Genomic DNA, 25,665 nt, shown 5'->3' with positions numbered 1-25,665 from the left:
GGGGTGGGGAGCGGAGCGGGGGGCACCGGCGCTTCTCCATGGAGAAACATGGAGCAAGCAGGAGGGGTTTGGAGGTGACCACAGCCGTTTCTGCCTTTGTCGGCGGGGAGGTGGCGTGGGCCACGTGCGATGGGGGAAGCGACGGCAGGGAAGTCGAAGCATGGGGCAGCTTCTTTCTCCCCCCCTGCCCCGGCGTTTCCCAGCCTGCAAAATCCCCGGCGCGGCAGGCTATAAAGCGGGCTCCGCGGCAGCGGGGGCTGGCGGTGAGGATGGGGCTGCTGCCGGCAGCGCTGGCCCTGGCCCTGCTCATGAGCAACTTGGTGCCGGGGGGCGGTGAGTGACCTTGGGGTGTCCGTCTGTCTCCCCCTCCGAATCCCGAAGCTGGGTGCCCCCGGTGGGGCTGGCCGTGGGCTCCTCTAAGCTTTCAAACTTGCCTCTTGCCTATCTTCGGACTTGAGTTTCCTTTTTAAACCCGGTGGCTAAGCTGGAGGGGGACGCTCAGGACTGGGAGGGATTTGCCTGATGGGTTTAAGCTGCTTCTCTTCAAGACCCCCGTGAAACTCAAGCGCTCGGTGGGCGGGTGAAGGGGTTTAATTCATAAACTGTTGGTAAAGTTTGGAAAAGCTGAAGCTCCCCCCCCTCTGTATGGATGAAAAGAAAGCTTTGAGACCATGCCAGGAGGGATGAGCCTTGCGTAGCCTCACTGTTCTTGCTGCTGCAAACCCCATTAACACCAGCCCACGGCTGCAAACGGCCCCGTGGGCACCGGGGAAGGGACAGGACGGTGACATGGGGATAGTGGGGGTCCCAGTCTGCCTCCCCACGGGGGGCTGAGACAGGGCTGTGGGTTGCTTTTGGGTGCAGGTCTGTCGCTGGAAAGCCTGCTGACCAACATGCGGTGCAAGTGCATCAAATCGACCGCCCAGATCATCAACTTGGGGCTGATCCTCGCCATCGACGTTACACCGCCGGGTATTCACTGTAGGAGGAAGGAGGTCATGTAAGTGGAAAGCCTGCAAACCAGCTCCTGCAAATTGCTTGCTCATGTACTGGTGCAAAAACAGGTGGGCGCTTGCACCCTCTCCAAAGCTCCCAGATCTCATGGTGACTCTTGCAAGGCACAGGCTGGTGCACAAGTGCCCGTTTTAACAGGGGTTACCCCCAGCGTGGCTCACAGAGGTCCAAAAGTTGTGTGTGGTTGAGGTCCAAAAAATCCCACCTACCTCCCGGCAAGGGTTGCAGGGCTGTGCTCATAGTCGTTCTGGGGAGGGAGAGGGGTTTTCTCTGCAGACGGCAGCGTGGTTAGAGAAGCTTTGAGCAAGAGGTGTGTGTGGGTCTGAGGGGGTCTTGTAACCTTGCAGCCTCACTCTGAAGAAAAATAAGAAGGTGTGTGTGGCCCCAGAGGCACCCTGGATCCAGCTGCTCATCCACAAGCTAACGCAGAGGTATGCAACACCCAGCAGCCAAAAAAACCAAGCAGCGTATCAAACGCGTTGGCAAGACGGTCCCCTCTCCTCCTGACGAGTTTTATTTTCATTTCTTTCCTCCCACAAAATCTGCAGGAACACCATCAAGAAGGCCCGGCCACGGCGCAAGGCGGAGTGGTTGGCTGGGGGAGCAGAGCAGTGGTGCCAGCCCCCTCGCAGCCCCCCTGCCCCATATCTCCCTCTGCCCGGACACAATCATAAATAACCAGCCGTGGTTATTTACTCCTATGCGGGGACAGCGGTGACACAGCCCCTCTGTGCTGAGATACGCCGCGTTTTGCGGTGTAACGGCGACAGGAGCCTTTCTCGCTCCCCCCAAAACAAGGCTTCCCTCTCGGGCACCCGGCATCGCCCCCCGTGCAGGGCATCCTGGGCGCCGGCAATAAAAGGATGAACGTGCTTCCCCCCTCGGCTGCAACAGCTCCTTCTGCACGGATTTGTGTAAAAATTGGGATTTTGGGGGTTGGGGGAGTTAGACTGGACCATGGCACTGTGAAGCCCTCGGCTGCTTTGCCACAGGGCACTTCCGAACGCGCCGCCTTTCCTCTGCCCCGCGTTGTCGTGCCTTTTTCTGACTGCTCCTGGGAGGGTGTTGGCAGGAGTTGGATGGGGTCTGACCTCAGTGCTGGCTCCCAGTTGTGCAAGCACAGGAGAAACGGGAGATACTGGGAAATTTCCCAGTGATCAGCTGAGGCTCTTTCCATGGACTCTCATTTTCCTGGGAGGGATGTACAAGTCCCGCGGGGACCCCGGCATGGCACAGGGATGTCCCCTCGGCCACGTGGACCGAGCCAATGCGGGTGTGACTTGCAACCCTGTGCAGAATTATCACCGTCTAAAAATCTGGCTTGGCCATGCTGGTAGGAGGTGTCTAAGGTCTGGGGAGCTGCCCAGAAGGGCAGGAATCAAATTTGCGTCACCCACCCCACCACCTTGGCTGCCAAAAGCGCATCCCAGGGCAGTGGAAAGCTGTGAAACACCCGGCCAGTCCCCGTGTCCCCCTCCTTCCCACCCTGTGCTCCTCAGGAACCATAGCAGGGGACAAGAGTGGTTGCAAAAGGGCTCTTTATTGCCTACAGAAGGAAACAAAAGTACATAGGTGGAAAGAAAGAAGCAGATATTTAGCCCTATCCATCACGTGTGAGCAGTGCCCTATCTCCATGGTGTGGGTGTGTCTGTTTAAATTTAAAAAAAAAAAAAATTAAAAAGGGAAGAAAAAAGTAATAGTTCAGGGTTTTGAAGACCTCGCCTTCCTGAGCTGTTCTAAGGTTAAAGAAAGGCAAAGCTGCTCAGCTCAGTCATCGTCGTTATTTTGTCTGGGCCGGATTTGTGTAGGGGGGCAGGTCTCCCCCCTGCCTGGGTTCCCACCTGGATTCCTACTCGGTGGGAATTTTCTCCCTCGGTGAGTTTTTCATGCAAAGTATAATTATGGGGGGAATTGCACCGTGGCATGGCAATTTCTCTAAAAGATGAGTTCTTTCAAAGGGAGAGAAAAAAAGGATCCTTTTGTAAAAAGCAAAGGAGAGAGCTGGAAAGAAGGCTTCTTCCTATTGATTCTCGTGGGAAACATGGAATAAGCAAGTTACTCAATTTTTTTTTGCTCAGGTCTCAGGTGAAGGCTGCTGCTCTTGCAGGCATGGTGCCTAGGGCTGGTGTCAGACTTCGCTAAGCTATCTGCCCGGGAGACCTGCCCCGTCCCAGGGCTGGAGGGGAAGGCAGTCTCCCAGGGCCCCCCGGGTGGTGGTGGGCTGCAGAGCTGCCCCAGGGCAGGCGAAGCAAAACCAGGGCTGGGCAGCTGGCTGGGCGGCTGGCTGCAGCCCTGCAAGCAGCAGTTTCCCCATCCAAGAGCCCAGCACACTCACAAAATAAAGCAAAGCCACCGTTTGCATAAAACAAGGTGTAAACCTCCCTACAATTTTAGTGTAAGTACTCCTGGGAGTGACACCACAGCTTCCTCCCTTTCCGCATGCGCTTCCACCTTTTGAGGGACAGGACCTTGTGGTTGCAAAGACAACACACAAGGAAGAAATTCAACCAACACACACCCCACCCCCACCTCCCAAAATACCCACCCTGCCATGGGCTGGAGGGGCAGCCTGGGCTCCCATCACCGCTGCTCTGGTCCAGCCAGCGAGTTTATGAATTAAGGGCATATTTAGTTACAATGGTGCACACAAACACTTTTAATTGCGTGGAAAGCAAACACACGATGCGGTAAGTAAAAACGGAAAACAAAGCCAAAGTCATGTAACATGTCACTCGTAAAGAAAGCCACCATGAGGTTGTTGATTTGGCTGGGTTTTTTTGGTTGGGTTGATTGTTGGTTTTTTTTGCTTTGGAACAAAGACAAATACAGACAAATGCAAACTCAGTAAATGCCTAAATTGTAGGAACCGTTTAACAAAGAGGACAGGACCAAGTACCAGGATCGCTCTAACCTTCACCACTCAAACGGTGAGAGATTTTGCAAGCTAAACACACCATAAGATTGCAGGAGGGGAGGGAAAAAAGAGAGAGAGTCATATTGCTTAGCGTGCTTTGCCATCAACACTGTTTAAAACACCCTGAAGTACCAAAGAGCACTCCTCTATTGTCATGCTTATTGCCAGATAGACTCCAAGAGGATGCACTGAAGTCCATCATCCTCAAACACAGCCAAACCAGCAAACTTTATCAGTCTTTTAATACTTTTATAAAGTCAAATAGTTTTTCTTCGGATTAAGGAGTTCTTTAAAGGTATTATTCTTTAAAGGTATTATTTTTGTCCCTCTTCTGATCGCACAATGCCTGCACCTGCCTCATCTGCTCATTTTTTTTGTCCCTGCTCTTGTTTCCTGGAGGAAAAGCAAACCCGTGGTCAGTGTCAATGCAAAGAGTGGTCATAGGAGAAAATACAGTACCACGTACAGCTGTGCCTGGATCTAGAGCCTTACAATCTCCTTCTAAATTGGTTTTTGGTCTTACAAGTGAGTTCTTCTTGGCTGATGCTTGGCATAGAGACTTAAGACAAGACATGAATGGTTTCCACCAGGTTGTCCTGGGGTTCGTGTCACCTTTGAACGCTGAAGGGCAAGAAAGGGAGGGCACATGACTGCACTTCTGTAATCCTACAAAAACCTTGCGAGCTGCATATCGCATGGTGCTTTGCCTCACTATGAGATGGAGGAACTCAGCTAATAATAACGTCTATCAGAAAAACCTGAGCCTCTCTGCATCTGAGGCTCATTTCTTTTCTGCAGGTCTCTAACAAACCAGGTCCTCTGTCCCACTGGGTAAAACCCCTCCAAGACCAAGCTCTTCAGCTCCTTTTGGGACACACACAATTAGGCAGGCAAGGTTTTTCAATGAGCGTGCTTGGTGCCGAAACCACACCGCTTCTGAAGCCAACGTGAACTTCAGCGAGTCTTGTGTGCTGCTTTGCTGTTTGGATTGCAAAGACCGCCCAGAAGAACATCGCACCTCTGTGGTGACCAAGTAGGACAATGACCCGCTGCTCTTTGACATTGGCAGCCTGACTGATTGCAGCTGAACCACCTCCTGCTGCTGCCTCGTACCCGCGTGCCAGGGAAGGATGTGCTTCCATCACCCACCTCCCCATACAACAGGGAGAGGTCCTTCCTTAGGTTTAAATCAGGCCTTAGATCTCTGCTATCATTACAAGAAAAAGATCTATGTGGAAGCCAAGAACAGAGAAATTGTAATTACGCACAAAGCTGAGGTCACTGGGGAGGGGGCAACGCTATCTGCGATTAAATTCCCCTTTAAACCAGTACAAGGGTGCGCATCACCTTTGTGTGGTATTTCTAATGCAGGTTATTGATTTGGAGAGGACTAAAAGACCTTTCACTCCACCCTGCTATGCCAAGCCTCATGCCAAAGGAAGGTTTTGATGCTAGATGCTGAAAATGCATTGTGAAAACGAAGGAACTGCTGCTGTGTTGCTGGATTTAAATCTGGTCTTCAAAGAGTGAGGACCAGCAGGGCCTTTCTGGCTCCTGCTCCCTGCTAAGGTGGTGTGAATAGTGCACTCCCGCCCCGGGGAATCTTTCAAGTGTTTTCCCCACCCATCTCCTAAATTAAGAGAGAAACTGAATTTCAACAAGCCTTTTCGGCTTCCCCCTCACTGCCTGATCAAAACCAACCCCAGAGAAAAAAGTGCTATGAACATTTGAGGTCTCAAATTCTTGCTCATGATTTGGACCCAATGTCTCACAATCCAGGTGTGGAAAGCCAGTCTCCAGAAGTGCAATAATTCAGGATTAAGTGGGAGCTGTGGATGCTCAGCACCTTTGTAAAGTGGGCCTCAGGAGCTCAAGAGTGGGAACATGGATTTAGGAGGCTCCACAGCAAAGCCAGCAAGGTGGGAGACCAGCAGCCACCTGCAGTGTTACCCAAATGCTGAAGGTCATGGTACGGTTTTGAAAGCTGCGTTAGGTCAGTGGCAAGTGATTCTGAAAAGATTAAGAGTCAAAGATTTTGGCTTTCTATTCTATAAAACACAGAACAGCGAGGACTTGGAACTAACGAGACCTTTCCTGAATGTTTCTGTAGACTAAACAGGAGCAGCTTCTAACAGACAGAGAAAGCTTACCAAAAAAATGAAATATTTTCTCAACGAATGCTAGAGAGGGACGACAAAAGCTTTTAATGAGGCAAATGGGAAGGAAAGCTGGTCTCAGACCCCATTGTGCCATACCTGACTTCAGCGTGTGGTACGCAAATGTTCACGCTCCTTACACCGAAATAAGGAAACAAAAATATTCAGCTACATTGTACAAAATTCTCTTTTTTTTATATATATATATACACACACAAAACCCCGTATCTAACAGATTTACCATACTGAATTTTAAAAAGTTGCTTGTAGAAGGGTGTTGGATTTTTTTTTCTCTGCTTGCTTTAGGCAGTGCTGTTGCTTAGAAGTTGACACCAGGCACCATATTTTTTGAAAGCAAACCAGGGCAGCAAGGAGCAGTAAAGGGCTGAGAGTATTTTTTCCCAGGTGTTGGCTGCAAGGGCACCACGACGTGCTGGGAACTGAGGGTCAGCGATGGAGAGAGCTAATGGTTTCCCACCCGTCTCTGCTTAGGATTAGGGATATTTTGGTTCATATTCCTCCCTCTCCCCTGGGAAACACCCTACCGTCAGCTTCCAGCCGAGTCAAAAGAAAATTAGCGTTGCCATCTGGACGATGTGTACGTTTACAGAAAGGGATCTCATCCTGCGCATGAGGCCGGTGGCTGCCTGCTCCCCGCTCCCTCTCTTCCCAGAACAGAAATTCGCTACAGAGAGCAGTGTTGCTGCTCAGCTGGAAAAAAAGCGCAATCCCCTTACTGCTCCTGCTGGGAAGGGAAAAAACAGAAGGAAAACAGGGAGGGAGCCAGACACATGAAAGGCAGGTAAATGTGTCCCCAGTTATGTGCATCGACTGAAACATAAACAAGACTCATTATTTTTTTTTTAAAATCCAGAGGTTTTGTGCAACGTCTGTTAAAATAACGTGGTTTTTTTTTTTAAAAAAAAAAATTTGCACAGCGTAATGGACGTTCAGAAGTGCATTTTGCAGCAGAGAAAATCCAATTAAACACCTTCCCGCAACAGAACACTTCAATCGGTTAGAAACCAAAGGGAAGTCAAACGTAAGCAGTTTACAATGTTTGCTAGGGTTCGTTTTGTTTTTCCATCCCCATTCTCTCCCACCCCGATATTACAAAACATTGTTGTTGGTTTTTATTTTTATTAATAAATGGGCTCCTCTGCAGTTCATATACAATCATAGGTGAATTTTAAATTCCATTTTATACAAACATCTCAAAAAATATTGGGAGTGAAGTATGGTAGGAAATACTGCTCACGTTGCTAGTTAACATGCGTGTAGGAAAAGGAGGAGAAGGGTTTGTTAGTGCACACGCCCAGAGCAGAGCACCCCCCCCTCCAAAAAAGATACAGTAGCTGATTACAGAAAGGTAATGTCCACAAAATTAAGTTTTTCATGCTATTCTACTTTCCAGTACTATACTCTCAAATCGCTTTCGCAATTTATCTGCAACGGCTAGGTGGCAAATGCTGAGGTATATTAAAAAAGAGATACCTGCACCTAGAGGAATATCTGTCTTTAGAAAGGGTTTTGTTTTGGGGTTTTTTTGGTGCTGCACAAAACAATTTCTGTACAGGAATTTCACCCAGCTATGATCGCTTCCAATTTATAGTAGACAATAGATGACGCCTCCGTTTTTAGGCACTTCTTTTAAAAGGGAGTTCTCGTTTTGTTGAACCCATTTCTGCGTTCTGTCCCGCACCACCCCCTCCCCGGCCCCCAACAAGAGTCAGGGAATGGTTTCTACTCTAGGTCCAATTAATTTTTTATTTCCCCCTGTGGATAATTTCCTATGTATAAAACGACAAAGGAAATGTTTAATTAAAGAGTAGAGGAACAGCCTGACTTAGCAGTTTTGCAAGACAGAAGATGGCTCCTTAGTATTTAAAACTAATTTCACAATTTAAATTTGACTTTTTAAAGTATACGAATGAGACATAAATATAGGCTATCAATCTGTTTAAAAATTTCATTCACATAATGGAAAATTTTTTCATTTATTAAAAATATCACATTTTGAGACTAGAAACAGTAAAGTGCATGAAAAGTTTAAAATATAAATTCAAGAAAATCTTATAGCAGCAAAAAAGCAGAATAAAGAAAAACTTAAAAACACAGACACAACCTTTTCCTATCACTGTGCCATATTTTTTTTTTTAACATTAAGCAGCCAAACAATTTTTTTCAGAAAATTGCATTATGTTTAAAGCCTCTCGAGGCACAACGTTTTGAACTGGCCACCTAGAGCATAAAAAGGAAAAAAAAAGGTGGAGGGGATTTCCAACACATCCAAAGAGCATTAACAGTTGGGAATGAACCAGCAGCTTTTTAATTCAACCCTGACCGACAACAGAAAAGAAAGATTATTAAAAAAGTGTGATGGCTATTTGGCAACTAGGGTCAGGAAAAATAATCCAAGGAATGACTAAGGCTGCCACTTGCTCCCCCAGTGAAAAAAGCATGCTGACAGCTCCTCTGCGCGCCCTTGGAGGCAGAAGTAAGGTCATTTCCAGCAGCTTTTTCCTGTACCCTACGCTTAAGCAGTTATTCCCAAGTTTCCCATCTTTGCAACTGAACTTTGGAAAGAGGAACCTAGGACGGATTTGCAACTTTTTTATTCACCCAGAACCCAAACGCTTGCAACGGCTCGCTCGCTTCAAGTGCAATTTCTTACCATTTCTAAGCCCCGCTCCCAAACTGTGCTGCTGAGCAGCATGTCGCCCGGGCTTGCCGAAGCAGAGGCAGCTCTGTTTCACAGAGCTCCTTTGGATCCCTGCACATCTCGCCCAGAAAGGACCCAGTTCTTCAGAGCTCCGAAAAAAGTCACCATGGCGTCTGGCAAGCAAGCAATCTACACACAGCATTAAACGCTCGCTTGCAAAGTCTCGTGAGACATAGCTTTGCTGGAAATTTCGTCGTAAATGAGATTACATCAGGAGAATTTAGACCTCAGCTTTTATCACAGATACTAAGCTATCTTTGGTTTTCCAATATTAGTTAGATGAGGGGCAGGGCCACACTGCTAGTCATTTATAGTCAGGTATTAAGTGCTTCGCTAACGTGCAAAATTTATTTCGGATGCGGAGTTCAGTCTCCGTTTTGGATTCAAACAAATATTTCTAATATTCTTCCTACAAACCAAGCATTTCTATTTTTGTTTTTCTTTCTCCTAAAAGGTTGGTTCATTTTGCCACATTCTGGAAAAACAAGCACTATCTTGAAATATGTTAGTACGAAGGTTTATAATCTCATTTGTCCATTTGTAAGTGCAGCTTCCTACCGAAAAGAAAAAGCTTGCCAGTTTTGTTTTTTTTAAAAAATTTAAATTAAAAACCTGGAAAGGGAGTAATACTTTGGTTCCAGCCCTAGTGCCAAATGATACCAATATGCACCAAAATGTGCAAAATCTCATATCAAACACATAAGGAAAGGAGCTTGAAGAAGCAGCTTAAGGTTGGCCATACTTCACTCCTATATACTTTGATTTACAACTGTACAGGTCCATAACAACAGGTCCTTGCCCGCAGAGGGGCAGGGCTCCACTACCTCCTGTTCGGCAAGTGCACACCGTTGACAAGAGGCAGGAGCGGAGGATGGAGTTCGAGTTGTGTTAACAGTGAGAAGTGGTCTGAAGGGATGTGAGGGTGTGGACACCCAGTGATGTTGTTGTCAACCAGCCACTGAGGGTCCAAAGGCCCCAGGACACCAAGCACGTTCATGTGAGTGTTGGAATAGAAAATGTAGTCAATCACACCCTAGGGAGAAAGAGAAACACGACAGTGAGAACAGACCTCGCTCCTGGCACCCTGAACTCAGCTGGCTTCTGGCTGCAATTCACGGGAAGAGGCACAGCGCTGGAGTTAGGGTAAGAAACGCGTGCGGCGTTTCACGTTCGAAGCGCTGCATCTGTTCTCATTAAGTCACTGGCCAAAGCCAGGTCGGAAGCTTAAAAATGCCAGCAAATCAAGGATTTGTGTGCGGTAGGAAAAGTGTCCAGCAAGTGTAGGAACCAGTGACGAAGCACTTACAGGAACAGAGGGAAAGACAGCCAATCATCAGAAAACTACGACAGCATCCTGGGGAGACCAGGTCAATGTCTGCCATTTCAGAAAAATCGCTGCTTACTTTGAAATCAAAAGTGTAATTGGTGTAAGGCATCAAGTTGTTTTCATAGGCGCTCTTGAGTTGGAAGCCATGCGTAATTCTTCCTTCAGAAGCCCCGTTTTTTCCGTTGCCACTGAAGTTCATGAGACACTCGTTATAACGCAACTCCTTGAAGTCCTTGTGGTTGTCAGCTACTATGCCATTGCTTAAGTATTCCACTACACCTGTTTGCAAAGGAAAGGATTCAGGGAGTTGCTTTAAAATACAACGTTCAGGGAATGTTGGCCTCGGAGTTAAAAACCAAAACACCAAAAACCCCACACCATGAGATTAGAAAAGAGCTTTTTTTTTTTCCCAATCTAAGGGGAAATTTACACAGCAGCTTTCTTGTCTATGTCTGAGCCGTACGCACCTTTCTGACAAGCAGCCAGGGAACTGAAGCTCTCCAGCGGTTTTGACACGGACTTTTGAGGATTACAGTAAAACCCATGGTGCATGTATTGTAGTACACATGTGATGGGGTGCTAGAGAGGCAGCTTTCATACGTACACCTGATACTGCAGTACTGAACATCATCATTGCTAAAGCAAACCGGTCTCCTTAGAAGGTTTTCATGGTCCACCACGAACTCGCGTCTTTCCTACATGTTATTTCTGCTCAAGGCATGGGCATTTATTTAACTACTTATTTAAGATCTACCTGTGCTTTTCTACATTGTTGTAAGCACAACCAACTCTTCTGGAGCATACAAAACTGATCGCAAAAAGCAGTCGACTCAACCGGAGGACTTGCATTCTCTTCAGCCAGATTTCGAAAGACGGTTGTTACTAAGAAAGCTTTCATCCACACCTACCCAGGGAAGTGCAAACTGCCCTCGGAGGAAAAGAGGATTCAAACGTTCTAAAATGGTAAGCTAAAAATTAAGCCCAAACCAGTCTTACCTGAATCAGGCAATGAGTTGAGATCCGCACACAGCACCAGAGGGATAGAGTTAGGATCTGCTGTTGGGCTACCGGGCCTGCTTGAGGCTTTCTCGAGGATATTTTTCAGTTCCGAGACAAACATCATAGTCTGAATGAGTTTCACATCTGAGTATTCAGGGTCCCAGTGCATGTGGGCATTGGCCACAATAAGCAGCTGTTTGTCCACATGAAGTGATTTCATACCTGGATAACCAAACACATTTTCATCAGGGAAGGGCTGATTGTGTGAATACGTGGATTCCTCCCTGTTAACCTTCAGGGTCTAGCTACTAAGGACTCCAAGTGGGACACACCAGCAGATGGATATACTTTCATTGCTGGACAAAAGGCATTGCCTGAACCACTACCGCTTTCTAAATTAGCAGCATTCACATGATACCACGTCACTAACTAAATTGCTCCAATGTAGGAAAGAAACAGCCAGCAAAATCTGGTACCATTACAATTGCATTCCTTCTCTTCTGCTCAGGTGGTCATCACTTGACCTTGCACCACTGTTCGATATTTAAGGCACAAGGGAGTTTTCTGACTCTTAGCTGCCACAGTACGGCAACTTGTTCCCTTGCGAAAAACTCAAACCTGCTTAAATGAATGCAATATGAACGCTGGAGCTGCTTTTACTATTTATCCAAGAAAGAGTACTCTGAAAGATGGGGCATGAAGTCACAGGCGGCTCCTTCCAGTCCTACAATTCAGACATTCTGCTCCTTTGAAGGGTACGCCAGCAAGAAGCGATCAAAAAACCAGACACGCAGACAGAGCAGGGTGGCAATTTTAAGTATGTTGAAATCATCTACTGCATCTGATCAAACTTAATCAAAGTGTGACAGTCAGTCAATCAAGTGGCATGACAAGATACCTGATCATCTCATTTTTCCCCATCAGTACATCAGCACTATCATATAATCACTGAGGGAAGATGGAAGAATTCAATCAAGGGGGAAAAACAAGAGCTGAAAACAGAAGTTGAACATTACCAGCTGGTACCAACGTTACTACTGGTAAAAGCATATGCACGTAAATACACTGACCTTGGAAAAGTTGAATTCGTCATGCAGAATTTAACAGAATAAGTAAGCAGAGACAAAAGCTTGAAAAGAGCAAGCTAAATGCTGGGCACCTGGCTGCAAGTGCAAATTGTATCTCGTGTCCTCTCCTAGCTACCGATGGGCTATCTTTTCTCAAATCAGCACAGTGAACAGCGCTGGCTCATCTGCCAGTATTTGGTTACCACCCACCAATGGCAATAATATTCTAAAGAGCCGTGTTATCTAGGAACAGTTCATGCCTTTATGTGGAACTGAATAATCACTGAGAACACCACGGGCATACTCACTTGCTCCAAATAATTCTTTGTGCACCTCTAACACCACGGCAACTCCGATGTTGTCCTTCGTCATCACTCTATTTAACATAGCTTCCGAACCTTCAGAGTTAGCCATTGCCACCTGGTTGAACTCCACTGTATGCTTCTGCACCAGCGTAAATCTGATTGAATAAAGAGAATCACATGTGAATGTGTGATGTACAGCTACATGAAAAGACATGGTTTCTGTCTGCACTCCAGTCAACCACATCCAAAGACACGCTAAGGCACATTCCTTTTGTCCTCTCATTTTACAAAAGTAAAAACAGTTCTTAGAAGTACTCCCCCAGTCAGGATACAGCTCTCGGTCTGGCGAGATACTCTCAGGGGAGACAAGATACCTGGGGTTTAGGAAGTGTTTATTTGTTTCAGTGTAGCACTCTGAGGGGACTATTCAGAGCAATGCTCACGGGTTACTGCACCTCCTCACGAGTGTTCCAGGCAAAAAAATTAAGATGAGATGGTAATTAAAGGCTTAGCTGTTACTTTCGGCAAATGCATTACTAAAAACCAGCTTCTTTCAAACTGCTAGCTGCCACCATTAGTTTTGTGAAATTGGTTTTTCATTCCTTTCCAGCCTTAGGATGCCTGAAAATGCCTTGCTTCAGCACAAACTGAAGCCTACCTATAGAAGGGGGTTTCTTCATTTTGTGCTCTAAGAAAATTAATAAAGAGTATTATTAGTCTTCTGTTTTCACCCATGAAAGCCACAGAGTAATAATCAGTTCTCTATATACCCTTGTTAGCTTTGAGGTTTGAAAAACATCAGTTTGTTTTCACAGATTTCCTCTATTCAAAATCAGTCGAGTTGTTTTTATATATGATCTCAAAGGCATATTTTTGTTTTCTGGAAGCAGTGAAAACTCTGAAAGGGAGCTAACGCTTTGCAAAACTTCCATTCTAATCACTGAAAACCATTCTGAGGCAATATTCAGAGGGATACTTGATGTGGTACAACCTGTGAGCAGTTTACACAGACCAGAAGTGTGGATGCCAGCACCTCTCCTTTTCCAATAGTTTGATGCTTTTAGTGTACCAGAACTTTTTGGATCAGGTATTCAACAATGTAACATTTTGATTCATAATATTCTGTGATTCTTTGGCAGCAATACATCTTTTAAATAGCTGAAGATTAAGCCAGCACAACTTATAGATCTTTAGAGGGGTGAAACTTCTGTCAAGCAAGGTAGAAGTTTGCAGAGACGGTGAAGCAATTTATTAGATCTGCCAAAAACCACGCACACAAAGCACTTAAGTTTTTACTTTTACTAGCCCTCCTGCAACTTCCCTGTTCTGAAGTGGTATCTTTGTTCATAGTCCGAAGGGAATGGAAGGACTGTGTTGCAAAGAGAGCAGCAAAAGGGAAGGGAGGATCATTCTTTGCAGTGAACTTTATCTTCTGTTTTATAGCACAGTATTTCAGTTACCATGTACCCTGGGAGAGAAAAGCTTTCAGACCTAAATCAACCTGGTTTTAATGTATTTTTAACAAGCTACTTCTGGCCCTTACTTTTCAGTTTTGAAGAATATTGCACAGCCATCCACATGCTTTTTCTCCTGCTCAGACATGATTTTGGCACGTGACTTTGGAGAAAAGAATCCATCATATCCTCGTTCTTTCAAGGCTGGCAGAAAAAGGGTGAAGTATTGCTCCGTTTCCACTTCCTGGAATTGAACACAAACATCTTAGGCTAATAAAGTCAAGAAAACCCTTCCTATCGCTGTATGGCAGCTTGCGCCTGCCTCGGCTTGCAGTCAGCAGCTCTCACCAAAGCAAAAAGCTTCTGTTTGCACAAATCATGTCACTTCCTAGACTAATGGCCTGCTGGAAACAGATTTACATTCCTGGATATCCTGGAATCCCCCCTAAAAGGGAAAGTGACAGGTGTATTTTGAGTAGGAATAGATTACACCTGATATTTTTGACAATCTGAATGTGGATACCATCCCAGGTTAAAACTTCTGAGGGGTTGACAGATATGCAGCAGCAATTAATATTTAACTATTAAAGCTCTTTCACAATGGAGTGCTCTTTCACACAAGGGTCTCTCGCTGTTCTGTAACAATACAGTTTCTTTGTAGTAACATTTGGTCTCCCAAGAGGATGTCAGAGGTTGATCTCTTGGGGTTTGCAGACCAAGGTAACTACTCTCTGCTTGTGTAAGATTTTTGCCTACCACAACTTGCTTAAAAAACAAAAGATCTGTTTAAAGGCAGGAGCATCCAACTGTTGTAAACGTCAGCAATAAATTTCTAATATCACAGCAGGATATACATAACAATGGCAACTGATATTTAACTTTGACCGTGAGAGTCCCCTTTTGCCAATGCGAGTATTTTTGTAACTTTACCTTCTGTACCAACCTGGAATGGGCTAGGAACAGTGGCATTTGGGGCTATAGCGTTCTACATTCTCCCCTTCCGCAGTAAACCCCGTACACCCAGAGGGAGAGTATTTAGGATGCTTATCTGAGGGGCAAAAGACCCAGATCTTCCATTGCAGATTACCCACTGATTTAACTAATTGTATCTCACTTACTTTGTTTCACGTCATAAAACACAAGCCAATGCATAAACAAGGAGCTACGCACACAGCTTGTATTGGTAAGCCCCAGAATTTGTTAGCAAGCAGGCGAACACGGTGTTCTCAAGAGAGCATTTAATTCTAAAGGTGGAAGCTAATGTTATCTGTTTCTGATGAAAAACGATTATTTTCCACTTACTTGAAGACTAATGATATCTGCATCACAGTTGACAATTTCTTCCATGATTCCCTTTTTTCTATACTCCCAATTGAGGGCCCAAGACGGGCAGTAGCCATAGAGCTGCCGGGTGGCATATTTATCACACAACACATTGTAACACATAACTGTGAATGAAGCTGGAAGGAAAGAAAGAAAGAAAGGAAAAAGTTATCAACCTTTGAAGATTACAAATGCTGAACTTAAGCCAAAATACTGAATCTTACAGGCTCTGTTCTGGAGGCCCTACTGAACACGAGTCAGTGGGCTCATTCCACTGAGCGTTTCATAAGCAGGAGTAAAAAAGGCTCTGCTGAGCCAGCAGTTACCACCTAAGGCTAAACTCTTCCCCCCCAGAAATCAGCATTACTACCAAAATGAGAGGACGGCACGTGCGTAACGAAGCAATGCAATCCCATTTCTCAGTCAGTTCTTTATGACCTTTGGGGATGGGTGACATTTTAGGGGTCAGCAAGTATTAGGAACAGTCACTCTCTTTGGTAAGGAGAGGGAAAAGAGCAGGCATTTCAGTGATGGAGTCAAACCCCAGTATTTATTGCATGAGGTGCCTTGATACAGCAACTTCAGGCTTAAGTGACCTGTACAGTTCTAAAGCAAAAGCAGAACCAAGCTGCTGAAGAAGCCGTCGCTGTGTCATAATACCACAGCGTCAGACAGAAATGCTCCTTTAGAATGCTCTGGTTTTAGGCAGTCTGATTCCAAAATATTTGAATATTTGTACAATTTTCCTAGCACCCGTACAACGTTTGTAAGTTGTATCAAGTTGTATTTGTGTCTATCGAGGCGAATGGGGAGAGAGAGATCTGGGTGAGGGCAGGGAAGTGAAGAAAAAATGAAGTCATAAATTAGCAAGTACCTAATATATTATTAGGCCACATTTAAAAAAACACGATAAGTCAGCATGCAGCTCATCAGATCATTCAGCGTGAAATACTTTCACACACAAATCTCTCAACTACCCTAGATTTTACATCAAAAAAACAAAAAGAAAGGTAAATACAACATCTTAGCACCATGCCACTGGAAAAGCCTGCTCATATCTGCCCGGAAAGAAGCAAGTTTTTACTATTAGACTACCCTACAACTGCAGGTTTTTTATATACTCGCAGTCAAAGCAGATTTTTGCTGTTTGGTTGTTTCAATTTTATAACAACAACCAACTGGCTTGTTACAGTTTCTACCATGAAATATTCCACAGCCCACTCACCTAATGCTATGCTTTCTAATGACTTCTGAATTCTGTTTCTGCTCAGGAAGTTTGGTTTTAAAAAATAAAACCAAAGTCCGTAAAACTCTGCTGAGATACTGATTTGTAAGGGAATTTGAAACAGAAACGCAGAACTTAATGTTGTGGTGGCTTACAGGACTTATAGCATTTTCCATTTCTTGGTTTTTTTCTGGCTTGTCATTCTTTAATATTAAAAAAAGTGACACGTGCCTAACGCACGACTGAGTTAAGCTTTGAAGACCTGCCAATTTCACGCTTCTAAAAAGAAAAAAAGTACAGAAGACTTGCCATGTTATTCTTGCTGGCTATTAATCTGACCTTCTGCAATACAATATTCGCATTTTGATTCTTTATACAAGCTCACGGATGCCTTTTGAGGGCTATATTCAGGATGCACAGGGGAAGAAGAGCCACTGGATTTGGACAGCCTGAAGAAATGCTGCCTCTTGCACTTGACGGAAAGCAACAATAGAGGGCATTAAACTAACTTCAATAGCAGGCGCTCCACGTGTTTACTTGCACATAGGGACTTCTCTAATCTCACTTTAGCCAGCCTGTGCGCACACACGGCATTTGTATACAGTTATTTTAAACTTACTATCTCTGAAAAAGGAATTCTTTTTAAAAAAAGCTCTTTTTCTCTGGCATCACTGCCTGGAACAGTTTTGGAAAAGCCTAACATGGAAAAGAAATGACCGGCATCCCATTCAAATCACAAAAATGGTATTTACAGCACGGCCATATGTTAATTGTTATAGTACAAATGAACGCTAATTGCTATTTTCAATCTGATGCACGTAAGGCAGAAGACTTATCTGAAAATAAAGCCAAAGAAAAGTCTTTCAGCTCATCATTGTGTGAACACAGGGAAAAGAACCACAGATTTACCTGAGGGCAGAATTTGGTCTCGTTCTTTTAAAGTAATCCATGGCCTTGGAGGCAGCTGCTCTGGATGAACTAAAACAAATTTAAACCAGTGATTAATTCAGGGTTTATACTTGTAACTCACAATTTCTAAGTTAAAATGATGACTGAACAACTATGTCCATACTGTGCTTTGCAACCTCAACTCTCCAAGTCTTTTTACACTCCAGGGGAGGCAAAAATCATTTAAATGGCTAGCTACAGTAAAAGAAAATTTGTCAGTTGTAAGATTCACGACTATTTTTCTCTCTTGCTTTCAAATCTAGAAGCACCACCAAAACACTCCTGCACTTTTAACATACTGCTGTAGAAGGAAGGGTAAGTCCTGTAGTGGTTCAGACAATCCACACTCCCCTTCTCCAAGAACCTTACCCTATAGCCATCATTCCTGCAGTGTTGTAACTTGGTAGACATCAAGTGGCAAAACAGAAAGCTCTGTTACAGAACCACGAAGCAGGATTTAAACTTGATATTTTTAATCACTTTGGTGTTTCTAGATCTGAATTCGACATTCTGCTTGCATTTGGATTATAATTTTTAGTGGTAAGTATCACAATGGCTTCAGCAAGGAAGACTTTGCACTTTCTTGGTAATTGAAGGGTTTCAAACAGAAGAGTGGGAACAACTGGCTGTAATATGGTAACATGGGAAAAGCTTAGATGATACATGTCAACCTCTTCCATTGTGTGCGAGCGTGCCTGTGTACGACTGGAACCACTTGACAAAAACGCAAAAGCAGCTAGAAAATACTCTCCCTTCCGTGGTTCAGATTCTTGTTTTAGCAGCAAATACTGTCAGAAATGTATGCTTTTAAACCGCTTCTGTCAATCAGATTTGTAGGGCTGTCACCTGCTAGATTGTCAAGCATGTAGTTCAGTAGCTTTCGAGTTCCGTCTGGATCCTGGTAGAGGCTGAGAATATCTTGTGATAAAGGATTGCCTGCCAACAGCATAAAACAACAACTGGGTGATTAGCTGCCTGACTTTCTTGAGGCTTTCCAACCAAAGAAAACCTCCCATAATAAGAACAGACAAACTGACTCAGAAGATCTTTAGGTTGCTTAACTTGGAACTGTAGAATACCACAGTAACAGTGCTATAGAAATAACCAGCACACACAGACTTTCTTCCTTCAGCTCACCTTGATCAGGGTTAAAGGGTCTATTTACCTATCTACAGACTTGAAACAGGCTTGTAAGGAAGTTTAATAGCATTGAAAAAGAAAAACTTTGTTTTCCAAACTGGCTGGTCATTTTTGCTACAAGTTTCATTATCTCAAATAAACTGTAAGAAAATCATGTAATACACAAAGCTTTTGATCCCAGGCCCCTCAGTCATCCAAGAGTACTGCTAGGAATGCTTAACTGTCAGGAACTCACCTTTCAAACCTAGGGTTTGTAGCTGGAAGAGCCGTCCAAGTTCATAAGGCAAAACCCGTAACAGATTGTTATTTAAAAGCAATTCCCTGCAGCAAATGCAAAAACATTTTTCATGAGTATCACTTCAGAAGAAAACTCTTAAAGCGCTCTATGCCGCTTCATCTTCAAAGATGACACTTTTCACCCTGAATTTTTTTGTATTATGGAAAGATATGTCAATCTTCTCATTTCAAAGCATGACTGAAATACTTTCAATAGGGAAAAAAATAGCCACAAAAAATCCAAAACACGAAATTAAATCAGGGAGAATTTAAACAGCAGGCAGTCACCAAGTCTCAAGGAATGTTTCAGAGCAGAAGACTACATAGCTTATAGACATGTATCTGTAGTGATAGAAAAGAAGGGTAATGAACCCAGAAGTAATTATTAGAACTGAAGCCTTGCACCAATCTTGAATTTTTCAGAATAATTTTAAATACAAGAAGGAAAGCTAGAGGAAAACTGTGGTCCAAATCCCAGAATATAGATTTTTTTGACAGGTTCAACCAGAACAATTTCTCTCACCTGAGAGATACCATGTTTCCTAGTTCTGCTGGTAAACTTCTGAGTTTGTTGGATGACAGATCCAGGTAAACCAGATTATGAAGCTTGGCAATATCAGGTGGAATGCGAGTAAGATTATTGTCATTGAGGTGCAGAGCGGTCAAGTGCGTCAGCGACCAAAGTGACGTACTTAAGCTCCGCACTCTACCTGAAAGAGAAAAGAGTCACCTCTTCAGTCAGGTTTGCACTCTCAGACCATCAGATACCAACTATATGGGGGATGTCAGACTATGGGATTTCCATTTTGGAAACTCCACCACTTCACTGGAACACTCAGTGGCACTTGCAGAAGATACCTTCGCGTATCTTTTCTATGAGCAGACTTTACTTACCTAATCCTCCCAGTTAAAAGGATAGAGACAGAGGTATGGTTCTAGGGAAGCTGATGTGCTATGCAAAGACTCACATCCAGTCCGAGTTGGTGTTTTAAATCAACTGGGCTGAACATGAGCCAGCCAAGCTCGAAGGCAATCTGCTAAGTCTGTTAGCCCTCCTCCCCCAACTTAGAATAGCTGTTTTCACAACAGGATCCCCCCATCTGAAAGACTCTGATGCAATCCTGGGGTACTGACAACTCCGCCGAACCAAAATTCAAAACGAAATCAACTCACCCGAGATCTCTAATTCAGCCCAGTGCGACTTCTTCCCGTTGGCTACCTCTTCTGCTGACATGATGGTGTAAATTCTGCGAGGATCTGGGGGATCATATTTTTCCTTTGGCATCCCTGTTAGTCTGAAAGACCATCACAACCATTACCATCTGCCACTCAACAACATTTCTTCATTTCTAGCCCTCCAGGTGATTACCTTCCCCAGTGACGCTCTGCAAAAACACATGCCCTGGAGTTTACATACAACAAATATCACGCTGACATCAGCCCAACCGCTCCCAGCGCATGGACTTCAGCAGGTGCTCAGACCTTTGCAGAATACGGGTCCGTAATGCCAAAGGGCATTTCTCTTCCCACAAAGTTTGGTCCTCTGCAATTGTCTGCAGAGTTACCTTGTACTGCCCCGATACAGACTTTCTGGATTCCCTAGTTTATCCCCCCGACCAAAGCACAACCTATGTCATCGCTGAGTTATTTGCTGCGTGCAGAACCTGCAGACAAGATGACAGCATTTCCCTGTTCATGGCGAAAGCACACGGACTGCTCCCTCCTGTAGTTTTCACAGGGAACCAACGATTGAATGGAAGGCTCTCCTCTTTGCTTGCACAGCAATTATTTTCAACATACAAAGTCCCGTTTTTGCACTCCACTTACAAAAGACTTGAAAATGCAGTCTGAAGGGGAATTAGCTCAACTTTTCCATTAATGAACTAGCTTTTCTGTTTTGTGCCTTTTCATGCTCAGTATCAGTCAAGACCTTTTTACTTCTAATGGCCTAGGAGACATAAAACAAGCTCCAGTAAAATTCTCATTAGTTGTTCTCGTGCACACAGGGCTTCAGCCCAGTTCAAAGCTTTAATACCAGATGCACTCGTGTCTTAAGGGTGAGCTTGCGCACACACAAATTCAACTGATCTCGTTTTCCAGATTCTTGTCAGAAGAGAGCTCCAAGGTCCCGTTCAAAAACCATACACTTTCCAGATGACACGGGGTGAAGTTTCCCTCCATACCTCCCTGGAACGTTGTGCTGAGAAAGACTCAGCAGGGAGAGGGGTTGTTTAGTTTAAAAACATAAGGTTAGCTGAATTTGCTCTTCACTGGTCTTTTCCTCCCCAGACACACAAAATACACAAACCCTGATTTTACACAAATTCAAAGCAGCTGGTCTGCAGGATTCATTTTTTTCCTCATATACACATCTCTACTACAACTGGCTGCAATAGCTGTGAAGTTGTTAGAACAACTGTAACTCGTTTGGTTTGCTGAATTGACAAGACAGAAAACGATGAAGAATTTGAGAAAACTAGTTTGAGGGTTTTTTTAGCTAGTCCAACTAAACAAAGATCACACATCCCCTTTATGAGCTTAAAGTACTGCAGTTTTTTCCCAGTTGATGCAGATAGCCAAACCAGCATTCCAGCACTGCACAGGCGCAGTTGGGAGTTGTCAACAGGAGTTGACAACAGGAGTTGTCAGGGCTGTGCCCTGCAAAGGGTCTCCTGGTGCTTCCTTCCCTGACGCCCAAGGAAATTCCATTCACACTGAATTAAGGCTCCCTGTTGCAAGTGCAGGGCAGATGCGAGCCCCACGTCTAATTATAGCCAACTTCTATTTACCGGTGAAGTCATACAGGGAGGAAAGCTACAGGCTAAGAGGATTCTGCACTCACACTGCTCAGCTGCAGCAATTCAGTTCGGGGTGATGAATGAAACAGATTGCTTAAGAACACGGGATTAGACCTGAAATCTTTTGATTCTCATTTCAGAACCCCAAAATCGTGAACGGTACTTCCTGACAAAATCAGTTACCGGTTATGCTTCAGGAGCATTACATCTCCGGTGTGTGGGTTTTGCTGTTTTTATACTCAATGTTAAACACATGCATGTGCAAAAGCAGGGAGCAGCCCCGGCCCCATAAACAGATTCCTCACAGCCCCTGCTGAGAGGCGTAAGAGCCGTCTTTCACCTTTTCTCCTGGGCATTCTTGCCCTTAGATGCGTATGAAACTAATCCACATTCCAGTGAGTCTCGACACGGCTTTTCCTGGATTTTGCTAGACCCCTGGAAGCGACTGGAGACATCCAGCAGAGCTGTGAATCACTGCCGAGGATGGGGGGGGGGAAATGGGGGGGGCAAGACCTGAGCACTGGGAGAGCTTGCAGTCCCTGGCAGCTGCAGAGAGCACGGCCCCAGTCACAATGCCGGCACGGAAACACATTGCAACACTACCACACTTTGCATTAAAGCCTAGCCGCCTCGACTAGCACAGAGTATATTATCTAGCATACTAGTCAATACAAATTTTACGTGCTATACACCCGAATCAAGACCTCGCTCCTAGCATTTCAGACACGGCATAAACAGAGTGAGTCTGCCCATGCCACAAAGCAGCAAGCTAGTTCTGCAGCAAGTAAAGCTGTCACATCACTGTCACAGGATTACCTGCAATGATCCTTTAACAGAAAATGAGATTTCATTACCTGGCAATATTTATTTCATCTGCAAGGCATATTGCAGATTAGAACAGGGAAACCTGAAAGCTCGGTGGTGAAAATCAGGCAGAATACTGACAAAAGGGTTAAGGGTTTATGGCAGAAAGGAGGTTTTTTGATCTTTAACTCTTAACCATCAAACATTTGAACTGACCCAGGATGAGTCTTCATATTGCTTTTTAATCAGTTACATCTTAAAGCAATCCGTGCTTCTACCACAGCAGGGGTCCCAAGACATCACAAACTTTGCTGCCCTGTAGCCAGCATCAGCACTTAGGTGAGTGCTCTATTAAACATGCTGTGCTCACCGAGTCTTTGTAATTCTTGTTTTCTACAGCATAGTATTATAGTAATATCAGACCCAGGCAGATTTAAATTTCAGTTTCTGCATACTGTCCCCTCCCTGCCCCATGTACTGTGGGCAAAAGCTTTGGCCCCAGTTCCTTCCTATGGGCTTCTCAAGGTGCATTTCCAGCTAAAAAAGCAAGCGGGAAATTATCCGTATTTCTGCTTGCCATTTCATCCCAAGCCAGACACAGATGGCTAACAGCTTGGGAAGGCTCAGTCCAGCCAGGGGTCCTGGCTGTCACACGCACGTCGATTCAAAGTCTTGAAGCAGCAGCAGTCTCCTCCAGCTGCTGAGCAGCCTCGCTGGAAACCAGAGCAGGGCTTGCTGTTCCCACTGCCAGACCCCAGCAGCTCCTCACAATGGGGCAGAAGTCGGATAAATATCCCAGGGCCTGGTGATGAAGTCTTTAAAACTGCAGTGGTTAGACCATCCGAGTCACCCTGTACTCATCCACACCTGCCCACAAGCCAAGAGATGACCACTGCCCAGGTGACACCATCAAAAAGCTTCAGGATTACAGTTTCCTCCTTGGCAGGGAACCCAATTAAATTATGTTGAAATATAGCTCATTATGAGAAGTTCTCTGCCAATTTAAAGCAATTTGCGGCAGTCAGAGGCCCTCCAACAAAATGAGCCCTGAACTGCGAGTCAAACGACACGCACATTTTTCAGATATTAGTCACGTCAATATTATTTTGAAATAGTAGTGAGTCAAATGAGCATCAGCGTAATTTCCACAGTTACAGAAAAGGGAAAACAAATCTAAATCAAATATACGGGTTTTTTTTCCCTGCGTAACAGCAACATTGAGCAAGACTTGAAAGCCACCACATGTTTTTTTTTTTTGAAGTAAAAATGAATTCTGCCCAAGTTCCCAAGTTGTATCATTCCCATCTCTCCCTCTGCTTGTCCTGGAACTAAACCAGTATCCAAGAATCGCAACCTATTTTAGCTCGGCCTTTGGGGAGCTACACTGAGTTCCCTGAATCAGTTAACCCCAAAATCAGACATACATTAGCACAGTCATAAGGAACAAAGCAGGAAGCTCCAGGCAGGGACAGGAGGACTGAAGTAGCGCTGATTTAGGTCAGCTTGAGCGGAGTTGCATCCTGTGGGTTCAAGTAAGGATTTTGCTAAAATTCAGCTAATACAGGTGTGACTTGAGCAAAATACGTGCACTCAGTTCCTTTGCTTCTCAAGTGGGACCAAAAAAAAATTCTTGCCAGCTTTTCTTCTGAAGAGTTCCCTTCGGAAACTTTTGAAGCAACTAAAACTTGTTCTCCACTGCAAATCTAACCCTGTAAGCTGAAACAGTATGACCCTGATATTGTGTGAATTAAAGAAAACCTGAACATGAGAACACCAATACATTAGTAAGAACAGTATTTAAGCTCTGAACAAACTTTGAAAGCTGGGAGTTCCTAACAGTGTCATGCTTATGTGCCAACTCTTTCGCTACCAGTTCACCCCCAAAGCCTCGGCATGACTGGCACAGCAGGGTTACTCAGCTGAAACCCTGAGTATGGTCCCAGGTGAACTCAAACAGCTCTAGCTCAGCTGTATATAAAAAGGGCTTGGGGGAGGTGATTTGGTTTGCAAGTATTTTAAGTTTGTGGCTGCCTTTTTTTTTTACTCTTGTGTTTATAGGCTGCTGTATTTGTTGGCTTCTGTGTATGGGGCATGCTGACTATCAGCTAAAGCTAAAAATAGAAATAATGTAATAGTACTGAAGGTGTGAACAGTGAAAGAATAAAGTTTTGAGCTATCAGGCTGCACCCTAGGTTTTTACTCTGAAGACACGTTTTTTTGGGGGGACAACAAACAACAGGAGCTTCTGCACATTTGGAGTTTCAGACAACCAGGTAATAATCACTCTTCTGTAGTTAACTATCTAAGACTTTCTCAAGTTATACAGGTGTGGAGAATATGAGATGGGAAGATTTAGTTAGCAGTATGAAATATAAACTGTGAATTTCTTAGGGAGAAGCTGCAGGCAGTCCTACAAATTGCATCAACAGAACATGAGAAAAAAGGACTCTATGCTAGGGATTAAGAAATTTCTTAACTCATAGTGTATTTTTTTTATATGGGTGGGGGAAATCAACAGCAGCTGCAAACATAGAAAATCTCTTCCATTACAGAGTACACCCAAACACACCAAAGTAACTATCTCAGGGTCCATATGAGAGATGAACTGCATCACTATCATTTTCAGTGAAGTTGGATCGCTTCTTCCAAAGGCAAATACCCCCCATCAAGCAGAAGGATTAACGTGTGTTCAGTGGAAAGGGAAAGCCTGCTTAAAGCTGTCCAGATTATTTGGCATCTACGTTGCAGGAGGACTTTGAAGCCAGATAGGTCGAAGTCCCTTAGAGCTACATGCTGCTGCAAAGTAATGACCAGTCCCTTCCCCACAGAGGTTAGAAGGTGCATTTCTTAAATTTTGGTGACTATAACATGTTGTTCTGTTTAAGTTTGTTCATACCTCAATGCATAAATGAATTCTCTTGTTTCTAACGAGGAAGCAAATCGAAAAGAGCTGCAACTTCATCTTGCTTCAGCCCTATGTTCATGGATGTGTTGGCACAACTCAAAATCCTCACCTCCAGCAGAGTGACATTCTTTGTGACTCCCCCCCCTCAGTCTCTGTATATAGATGAGTCAAACTGCCAAAGCATTTTGAAAACTATCCAGCAGACGGCCCTGAATCATTCCTCCTTCCTCTGTGCAGTAACAGCTTACTGTCCATCCACTTCCATATGGTGATCCCTCCCAGGAATTA

General features: G+C 44.5%; 2 protein-coding genes across 7 annotated transcripts in view; one reads left to right on the top strand and one right to left on the bottom strand.

The window, feature by feature from the left end:
• Nucleotides 1–175: 175 nt before the first annotated feature.
• On the top strand, nucleotides 176–1,890 carry LOC308072561 (C-X-C motif chemokine 2-like). Its single transcript, XM_080409613.1, has 4 exons — nucleotides 176–333; nucleotides 865–1,000; nucleotides 1,362–1,445; nucleotides 1,563–1,890. The coding sequence occupies exons 1-4, from the start codon at nucleotides 270–272 to the stop codon at nucleotides 1,690–1,692; spliced, it is 414 nt and encodes a 137-aa protein (XP_080265739.1). The 5' UTR covers nucleotides 176–269; the 3' UTR covers nucleotides 1,693–1,890.
• Nucleotides 1,891–8,062: 6,172 nt separating this feature from the next.
• Nucleotides 8,063–25,665, bottom strand: part of CNOT6L (CCR4-NOT transcription complex subunit 6 like) — a 32,635-nt gene continuing 15,032 nt past the window's right edge. For 5 of the 6 annotated variants that reach the window (XM_080408960.1, XM_080408961.1, XM_080408963.1 and 2 more), the window contains exons 2-12: nucleotides 20,044–20,165; nucleotides 19,394–19,580; nucleotides 18,830–18,915; nucleotides 18,301–18,390; nucleotides 17,416–17,484; nucleotides 15,261–15,418; nucleotides 14,048–14,202; nucleotides 12,508–12,659; nucleotides 11,130–11,354; nucleotides 10,210–10,412; nucleotides 8,063–9,839 (exon numbers count right to left, since the gene is read on the bottom strand). In XM_080408960.1, the coding sequence (XP_080265086.1) occupies nucleotides 9,627–9,839; nucleotides 10,210–10,412; nucleotides 11,130–11,354; nucleotides 12,508–12,659; nucleotides 14,048–14,202; nucleotides 15,261–15,418; nucleotides 17,416–17,484; nucleotides 18,301–18,390; nucleotides 18,830–18,915; nucleotides 19,394–19,580; nucleotides 20,044–20,155 (1,650 nt within the window). In that variant the 5' untranslated portion in view covers nucleotides 20,156–20,165 and the 3' untranslated portion in view covers nucleotides 8,063–9,626. Of the gene's footprint in view, nucleotides 9,840–10,209; nucleotides 10,413–11,129; nucleotides 11,355–12,507; nucleotides 12,660–14,047; nucleotides 14,203–15,260; nucleotides 15,419–17,415; nucleotides 17,485–18,300; nucleotides 18,391–18,829; nucleotides 18,916–19,393; nucleotides 19,581–20,043; nucleotides 20,166–25,665 lie in introns of those variants that run through there. The other variant, XM_080408964.1, reaches the window with a different exon arrangement.

The sequence above is a fragment of the Falco punctatus genome (assembly GCF_963210335.1).
Source record: "Falco punctatus genome assembly, chromosome: 1".
In the NCBI taxonomy this organism is placed as follows: Eukaryota; Metazoa; Chordata; class Aves; order Falconiformes; family Falconidae; genus Falco; species Falco punctatus.
This window is presented reverse-complemented; position numbering and strand designations above follow the sequence as displayed.

Bases quoted from the DNA above. Each gene is read 5' to 3' on its own strand.
- LOC308072561 (XM_080409613.1), top strand. From the start codon at position 270: ATGGGGCTGCTGCCGGCAGCGCTGGCCCTGGCCCTGCTCATGAGCAAC. The intron at 334-864 runs GTGAGTGACCTT...TTTTGGGTGCAG, and splicing joins CAACTTGGTGCCGGGGGGCG to GTCTGTCGCTGGAAAGCCTG. The intron at 1,446-1,562 runs GTATGCAACACC...CAAAATCTGCAG, and splicing joins ATCCACAAGCTAACGCAGAG to GAACACCATCAAGAAGGCCC.